The following is a 9,657-nucleotide window of genomic DNA, read 5'->3' as shown; positions in this document are numbered from 1 at the left end:
CCCCTCACCCCCTCCTCCCCCAACCAATAAGAAAAAATAATGATGATAACCCCATCTCTCTCGCCTCCCCTTCCCCCCCCCCCCCAAAAAAAAAACATTTCCTCCTGTCCCTTGCCTCCCCTCCCCCCCCCAAAAAAAGACATTTCTCGAAAAAAAACTAAATTTCCCCCCCCCCCCCACAAAAAAATAAAAAAATTATCTAACAAAGCTAAACATTTCCTCCTGTCCCTTGCCTCCCCTCCCTCCTTACCCCGCAAAAAATAAGATTTTTTTTTTTTTTTTTCTCGAACAAAGCAAAACATTTCGTCGTACCCCTTGCCTCCCTCTCCCCAAAATAAAAGAATAAAAAAACTAACAAAGCTAACCCTCTCCCCTCCCCTCTTACCCCCCCCCAAAAAAAAATCTCTAACAAAGCTAACCTTTCCCCTTACCCTTTACCCCTTGCCTCCCCTCCACCCCCCCCCCCAAAAAAAATAGAAAGAAAAAAAACACATTTCTCAACCAAAGCTAACCCTCTCCCCTGCCCTTTACCCATCCCCCCCCCCCCCCCAAAAAAAAAAAAAAAAAAAAAAATTCTCAAACAACGCTAACCCTTTCCCCCTGCCCCTTGCCTCCCCTCCCGTCCCCCTCCCCCTCCCCCCCAAAAAAAAAGAAAGAAAGAAAGAAAGTTTAAAAAAAACCCTCTCCCCTGCCCTTTACCCCTCCCCCCCCAAAAAAAAAAAAAAAATTCTCGAAAAAAAGCTAAAGCTAAAATTCTCAACCAAAGCTAACCCTCTCCCCTCCCCCCTTACCCCCCCCAAAAAAAAATCTAACAAAGCAAAACCTTTCCCTTGTCTCCCCTCCCGTCCACCCCCCCCCCCCCAAAAAAAAAAAAAGAGAAAAAAAAAAAAAGTTTTAAAACCCCCACATTTCTCAACCAAAGCTAACCCTCTCCCCTGCCCTTTGCCCCTTTGCCCAGGCAGTACCAACTGGACGGGCTGGACCTGGACTGGGAGTACCCCGCCACGCGAGGAGGCGCTCCGGCCGACAGGGACAATTTCGTCCTCCTGGTTAAGGTGAGAGTTCGGGGCAATAAAGCGATGTGTCCGCTGATTTCGTCCTTCTGGTAGAGGTGAGAGTTCGGGGCAAGAAAGCGCTGTGTCCGCTGATTTCGTCCTTCTGGTAGAGGTGAGAGTTCGGGGCAAGAAAGCGCTGTGTCCGTTTGGGATAGACAATTTCGTGCTTTTGGTAGAGGTGAGAGTTCGGGGCAAGAAAGTGCTGTGTCCGTTTGCGTGTGTCGGGGATAGTTTGTTTTTTTTTTTGTTTGTTATTATTTATGTTTTCCTTTCTTTCCTTTTTTTCTGATTCTGTTCTATTCGTTTTCTCATTTTTGTTTTTTCTTCTTCTTTTTCTTCTCCGTTTCCTTCGTTATTTTCTTTTTCTTCTCCGTTTTCTTTATTTTCGTTTTCCTTTTCTTCTTCTTCTCCGTCTTCTTTCTTTTCTTTTCTTCTTCTTGGCTTTCTTTATCTTATTTTTCTTCTTCGTCTTCTCCTTCTTTATTTTCTTTTTCTTTATCTTATTTTTCTTCTTATCCGTCTTCTTTATCATATTACTTTTATTCCTAATTTTGCCATTTTACATTTTGTCCATAAATCGTGTTTTTTCTTTTATTTTCTCCTATACTCTTTTTTTTTCTTTTTTTTTTTTTTTTTTTTGGGGGGGGGGTGTTTATTGTTACTATTCTTTTCCTTTCTTATTTCCTTATTCCGTCTTTTTTCTTTTTCTATGTCTTCCTCTTTTTTTTTTCTTCTTTTTCTCGATCTTCTTTTCGTTCTTCTTCTCCTCCGTTTTCTTCTCCATCGACTTCTTCTCGTTCGTCTTCTCTTCCTCCGTCTTCTTTTCTTTTCTTTCTTCTTTCTTCTGTCTTATACTACTTCTTCCTCAATTTCTATTTTTCTCCTTTTAATTATTATTGTTTTTATTGTTATTATCATTTTTATCATTGTCATTATTTGTATATTTTTTTTTTACCATTTTATCTTTTATACATAATCAGCCTTGTTATTTAATCATATAGATCTTTTATAATTAAGATAAATAATTCCCTTTTTCAGAGTTTATTAAAAGTTATTTATCATCAAATCGAATACATCTCCAGAAAGAAATTTATAATAATTCTAGCATGACATAAGAATCGATGGAATTAACCCAACCACCACGGATTTATGTTCTGTCCCCTGTATTTTATTTATTTATTCATTTATTTATTTATTTTTGTGAATTTTATTACATACAGATGGCTCCACGTGTGCTCAGCCGGCAAGGAGTCTATCAGTATAGGCCTTAGTGACCGATCCTGATTTTTCCATTCCTTGAACTGGCGGGAAAATGCGTTTTTGTTTTTAGTTGATATCGATGCTGTTATTAGTGTTATTGATGTTAATGATTGTTAAATTGTTAATGAAATCTCGATAACATTTAAGACAATGAAATAATGGAAAAGACCCTTTGCAAAAGCTGAGGAAAAGGGGAAACAGGTGAGATAGGTAGGACTAATAACTGACTCCTTGGTGAATAAGCACTTGTAGAGCCATCTATGTGTAAATACAATAAATAAACTTGTATTACATTGGGCACGGCATCTATTCTTGTCATGCCGATTGGGTTAAGTACAATAACAACTGATTAAGAATATATGAACATACTGTAGGATAAGTTGGATATACGTGATGACATTTAAACAAACAAACAAACAAAGTTCTAAAATACGGCCGCCGTAAAACATATACAGCACCACAATAAAAACAAGGAAATCAACAATACCATTCTAACTTTCTTCACACAAACAAATCCACCACAAAAAAATGACACAAGTTAAGAACAGAACAATAACATAAGAAGAACAAAAAAAAAAAAAAAAAAAAAAAAGGCGCATTATTTCCTCCCTTGCAGGCACGCCTCGGATTCTATAAGTACAGTGACATGTAAACTGTACAGTAATTTAATACAATAATAACCCTGATCAGTGTATGTCTTTTGATTTTATCTTTTCGACTACATTTTTTTTTTTTTTTTTTTTTTAATCAGTCTGTACCATCGCCGTGAATACGATATATATTTCTAGTGGCGGTATCAACAAATCTACAAATCTAATAATTCACAGACGTACCAGTGCAAAACAATAACAAAATTCAAAACCACACGCAAAAATAATAATAATAATAATAATAATAATAATAATAATAATAATAATAATAATAATAATAATAATAATAATAATAAATACAATATTAATTAAAAAAAAAAAAAAAAAAAAAAAAAAAAAAAAAAAAAAACACCCCATACCTCAAGCAGATCCTAAAATAAATCCGACTCCCACGCAGGAACTCAAAGAAGAATTTTCCAAGTACGGGTGGAGCCTCACCGCCGCCGTGGCAGCCGACAGGAGGATTGTCGGCGTCGCTTACAACATCCCTGAACTTAGCCAACATCTAGACTTCATGCACATCGCTTCGTACGATTACCACGGCAAATGGGACGGTCGGACGGGCCACAACTCGCCCCTTGTACCCGAGGGACGATGAGAGTGCCGAGGACAAGATGCGCAACGTGGTAAGGAGTGGCGCGGGTCTCTTCTGAAGGGGGAGATCTCGCACGTAGGAGGGGCTTGGTGGAGGGACTGGTCTTTGCAATGCTTCTTATGATCTGTGTTGAGGGAGGTTATGTCCTAGGCTGCTTATAAATGGAGCTTGTTTGAAGAACTGGTCTTCGCAGTGCTTCTTATGGTCCGTGTTGAGGGAGAGTATTTGCTAGGCTGCTTATAAATGGGGCTTGGTTGAAGAACTGTTCTTCTGAATTGCTTCTTACGGTCTGTGTTGAGGGAGGTTATGTACTAGGCTGCCTATTAATGGGGCTTGGTATCTTATGGTTGTGTTGGGGAAGATTACTTACTAGTTTGCTTATAAATGGGGCTTGGTTGAAGAACTCGTCTTCACATTCCTCTTATGGTCTCTGTTGAGGGAGGTTATGTACTAGGCTACCTATATACGGGATTTAGTTGAGGAACTGGTCTTCGCATTGCTTCCTATGGTCTGTATTGAGGAGGGAGGTTATATCCTATACTGCCTTTATATGGGGCTTGGCTGAGAAATTGGTCTGTGTAATAGGCTGCACTTCATGGATGCTTGGATTGGCAGGATTACATGTAAAATTTCTTTTGGATTCTGACAGAGATTCGTGCAATGATTATTCATGAACTAGAAACTAATTAATTATATTTTGGTGTTAAGCTGCATTGCTGTATTGATTTATAACGAAATTACGAAGTTCGTCACCACTGTAATCCACAATAGACAGCAGGTCTTTCCACTAAAAATGTTGCAGTGTACAGTTGCATCTGCAGGCTTTGTCATGTTGTAGGGTTGTTTGTTTACTTTGGTTGTGTAAAATTCTGTTTGTTACTTTTTGTGTATTGTGTGATGAGTTATTGCATGCTACTAATAACTTTTATTTGTTTAATTTTTTTTTTTTTTTTTTTTTCATTTTATGATTATTATAATAAACCCCATCACCAATATCCTTATAATCATGAACATAATCATTGTGGCCCTGATAATGATAATTTCTAATCAACCTGTACCTCTCCCCCCCCCCCTCCCCTCCCCCCCCCACTAAGGAATACACCGTCAAGATGTACCTCGACGCCGGAGCGCCTCCCGAGAAGGTGGTCCTTGGCGTAGGATTCTTTGGCCGATCCTACCTCCTTCAGGATCCGTCTAGCAACAGCATCGGCGCGCCCTCACTTCCCTCGGCCTTCGCTGGACCTTATACGAAGGAGGACGGCTTCCTTGGCTATAATGAGGTTAGGCTGGGATGGGTTGGGTTGAGTCTGATTAGGTTGAGTTGGAATTGGATTGGGTTGAGTTAGAATTGGATTGGGTTGAGTTAGAATGGATTGGGTTGAGTTGGATTAGGTTGAGTTAGAATTGGATTGGGTTGAGTCGGATTGGGTTGAGTTAGAATTGGATTGGGTTGAGTTAGAATTGGATTGGGTTGAGTTAAAATTGGATTGGGTTGAGTTAGAATGGGTTGGGTTGAGTCGGATTAGGTTGAGTTGGAATTGGATTGGGTTGAGTTAGAATGGGTTGGGTTGAGTTAGAATTGGATTGGGTTGAGTTAGAATAGGTTGGGTTGAGTCGGATTGGGTCGTGTAGAATTGGATTGGGTTGAGTTAGAATGGGTTTTTTAGAGTAGGATTAGATTGGGTTGAATCAGAATGGGATGGGTAGAATTGGATTGGGTTGAGTTAAAATGGTTTGAGTAGAGTAGATTTCGATTGGGTTGAGTGAGGTGAGGTAGGGAATGATGGGATAAGGTTGGTTGAGATAACATGAGGCTAGGTTAAACTAGATAATATTACATTGGTAGATCTATTCGTGTAATCTTAAGGTTTGATTATTTGCTATCATTATTGTTATCGTTTGCTATCGTGTTATATAGATTAGTAATATATTTGGCATGTAGTATGGAATTGCATAAGTTTTTTTTTTTTCATAATTATAAAATACAACAGTAATGACTATATAGTGAAATACTAGTAAGTTAGTTGGGTGGCTTATTTTGTTTTTTGGTGTGATTTTTATTTTTATGTGTGAGGTCTACAGTGGCGGATACATAAATAGTAGACTCCCCTACTACTACTGTAAGGCTTAACATTCCTACTCCCGTATCTATTCTCCTGTTTATTTATTCTTGAAAATTGTTCTTATAAATTGTTCATTGTGTCCATGGATTGCTTAAATCACTTAAACAAAGAATAGAATAATATCTTCTCTTACAGTTATATTTCTTGTCGTTCCCTGATGCATACAATTTATTCCTTCTTTCCAAAACCTTTTGTCCCAGCACACGTAAAATTCTCTAGATCTACCGGTGCATGTATGAGTTTTTGCTTTTGTCAACGTGCTTCAGAACAACTGTAGTAGCATGGTTTCATATTTATTCCAATATCACTTTGTTCTGTCACATTCTCTAGCATTTCTCTTACCTCTCTTGCTTATTTTCTCTAGCTGCCTACTGTGTGCATTGTGGTGCACGGTTGCGGCCTCGTCTAGCATCTTGCTGACTCATGTTCATTTCTCACACACTGCCAGTGGTTGGTAATCCTGGCCATTTCTTGCACGGGGGGTAATTTAGATTCAAAAGAAAACAGACAGACTGTTGCACCAAGAATAACCATTGTAACAAATAGATTATAACTAAATTATAATTATTATTATCATTATCTCCCAACCAGATCTGTGAGAAACAAACCTTGGAGCCAGGACAATGGACCCTGGTCTGGCAAAAGAGCCACCAAGTTCCCTACATGTATCAGAACAACATGTGGATATCCTTTGATGACGCAATGTCTATTGGACTCAAGGTCGCTTTTGCACAGAAACTCGGGCTGGGCGGCATTATGGTTTGGTCTGTCGACACGGATGATTTCAACGGTACCTGTAGTCAGACTGGGATGAAGTGAGTTCTACTTTTGATGCGTTGTTTTGATACGGTTGTCATTCATTCTGCAAAAGGGGTCATGTACTTTTTAGGTGTTGGCAGAGGGTTGCTCTCTGATTACTTAAAAGTTGATTTTGTAATTGCTATTCTTTTTAATGGATTGTTACTGTAGCTATAATTATTGTCATTACGATAACAGCAACTGTTATTATTTATGTATATGAATAATATAGTCAAATTACTTTTCAAATTTTATATTTATATTTTATAAATGGTCACCTAATATTCGGGTATTACACTTAACCTTTTGTATCAAAGGAAGTTAAATGCAGTCTCAGATGTGATAAACTTAGAATCTCCTTAGTGAAGACTATCAATACCATTGTAAGTATTCATATGATTGTTGATACTATAAAAGTAGGGATGATTGCTTTTTTAATGGTTTTTTTTTTATTCATGTTCCAATTCCAGATATCCTCTCTTAAACGCTGTGAAGAAAGCCTTGTCATCCCATACAGCCATGAGACCTGCTTCAAGCATCAATGACAGCATTTCAGAACACCAGCTTGAACAAGAACCACAAGCTGTTCCCATTGATGGCACTGTATCTGAACTTGAACTCGAACAAGAAACACACGTTGTTCCTGATAATACCAGTATAACTGAACCCGAACTTGAAGGAGAGCCTCAAGCTATTTCAGTCAACGACAGCATATCTGAAATAACACTTGAACAAGAACCACATGATGTCCCAGACAACACCAGTGTCTCTGAACCACAATTTGAAGAACCACTCAGTGCTCCAGACAATGCTAGCCTGTCTGAACAAACTCTTGAAGACCCACAAGCTGTTTTCGTCAATGAAAGTGTGTCTGAAGTAAAACCTGAAGAATCACAAAGTGTTCCACTAGAAGCCACTGTATCTGAGATCAAACCTGCAGAGCCCCATGATGTCTCAGTTGATGGCAGTGTATTGGCGGTGAAACCTGAAGAAGAACCACATAATGTTTCAGTTGATGGCATTGTACCTGAGACGAAACCCGATGAAGCCCATGCTGTTTCAGTCGACGACAGTGTTCCCGAGGTGAAAGCTGAAGAAGAACCACATAATATTTCAGCTGATGGCATTGTATTTGAGATCAAACCCGAAGAACCCCATTCTGTTCCAGTTGACAGCAGTGCACATGAAATGAAACCGGAAGAGCCACATGGTGTTCATGTTGATGGCAGTGTGCATGAAATTAAAACTGAAGAGCCACATGGTGTTCAAGTCGATGGCAGCGTGCATGAAATTACACCTGAAGAGCCACATAGTGTACAAGTCGATGGCAGTGTGCATGAAATTACACCTGAAGAGCCACATAGTGTACAAGTCGATGGCAGCGTGCATGAAATTACACCTGAAGAGCCACATAGTGTACAAGTCGATGGCAGCGTGCATGAAATTACACCTGAAGAGCCACATAGTGTACAAGTCGATGGCAGCGTGCATGAAATTATACCTTCAGAACCACATGGTGTTCAAGTCGATGGCAGCGTGCATGAAATTACACCTGAAGAGCCACATAGTGTACAAGTCGATGGCAGTGTACATGAAATTAAACCTGCAGAGCCACATGGTGTTCAAGTCGATGGTAGTGTACATGAAGAACCAGAGGTTGTTCCCATTAACAGCAGCACACCTGAGATGAAACCTGAAGAAGAACTTCACGGTTTTGTGTTTGAGGTTAGACCTGAAGAGCCCCACGGCACCCCAATCAGCCCCAAGTTCCTGTTGCCTGAGGGAAGATCCATTTCCTTCGAAGTTATTGACACTGAATCCATTCTGAATGGAACAGAGGAGGACCTTACTCGTGTCATGCAGACGTCGGTTATGCCTGAAATGGGTGAACAGAGTACGGTGGAGCCTATGCCTGAGATGGAGACTGACAGTTCAACCATGTTTATGCCTGAAGTGGATGAGCACAGTTCCACGACAGCTATGCCCGACATGCTCGAACACAGTACAATGACCTCCATGCCCGAGATGTTTGACACGGAGGAGGAAAACAACACGATGGTCTCAATGCCTGAAATGGAAGACAAGATGACTTCGACCTTAGCCTCAACCGACTTGGATGACCTGCACAACATCTCACCCACACCCGATATAAATGACCTGCAGAGTATATCAATCATCCCTGACCTGCATGACCACAAACACACGCCAACCCCAACCGAAAAGGGTGTCATGCACAGCGCTACGACCCAGAAGGAGATGGAGGTGCACAGTGTTACCAAGCCGACGTTCGAACTTGGTGACAAATCTGTTGACACGAACACTTTGGAAGATGTGAAGCAAGCCAACAAAGGAAGGTAATGAGAAGAGGGAATAGAGTGGAGGAATGCGAAATTATTTCCAAAAAGTAGATGGATAGATTGCAGGAATAGATGAATGAAGTGGTTGAATAGATTGAATAGATTTTTGATGAATTTTATTGATAGGTAAATAGATTCTTGATAAATTTAATTGATATATAAATAGATTCTTGATGAATTTAATTGATAGGTAAACAGATTTTTGATGAATGAATTGATAGGTAACTAGATTCTTGATGAATTTAATTGATAGGTAAATAGATTTTTGATGAATTTAATTGATAGATAAATAGATTTTTGATGAATAAACTCATAGGTAAATAGACTTTTGATGAATGACTTGATAGATGAATAGATTGTTGATGAATAACTTGATAGATAAAAAAATAATATGGCAGATAGATTGATAGATGGCTGAGTAGATTAATAGATATTTTGATAGATAGACTTCCGCATAGAGAAATGGGATACATTTAAGGAACAGCTTGACCTATACAGTTAAACGCAGTAGGCGGTAGACAGACAGACAGTTGAATAGGTTAATGAGTAAGAAAAGATGAAGAAAAAGAGAAAAGAAAATTGAAAAATAAGGAAAGTGAAATATCATAATACAATCTAAATCATCCATGATTCCTTTTTCTTCTTCTTCGTCTTTTGTCTTTGTCTTCTGCTTCTTCTGCATCTTTTTTCTTCTTAGTCTTTGTCTTTGTCTCCTTCTTCTGCATCTTCTTTTTTTCTTCTTCGTTTCTTCTTCTCCTTCTTCTTTGTATTATTATTATTATTTCCTTCTCCCTCTTCTTCTTCTTCTTCTTCTCTTTT

General features: G+C 39.0%; 1 protein-coding gene across 1 annotated transcript in view; it reads left to right on the top strand.

The window, feature by feature from the left end:
- Positions 1-9,657, top strand: part of LOC125036984 — a 57,347-nt gene that overhangs the window by 46,711 nt on the left and 979 nt on the right. Inside the window, 6 exon segments of the mRNA XM_047629945.1 lie at positions 959-1,055; positions 3,363-3,533; positions 3,535-3,591; positions 4,655-4,840; positions 6,275-6,498; positions 6,952-8,835. Coding sequence (XP_047485901.1) covers positions 959-1,055; positions 3,363-3,533; positions 3,535-3,591; positions 4,655-4,840; positions 6,275-6,498; positions 6,952-8,835 — 2,619 coding nt within the window.

The sequence above is a fragment of the Penaeus chinensis genome, chromosome 22, assembly GCF_019202785.1.
Source record: "Penaeus chinensis breed Huanghai No. 1 chromosome 22, ASM1920278v2, whole genome shotgun sequence".
NCBI lineage: Eukaryota > Metazoa > Arthropoda > Malacostraca > Decapoda > Penaeidae > Penaeus > Penaeus chinensis.
This window is presented reverse-complemented; position numbering and strand designations above follow the sequence as displayed.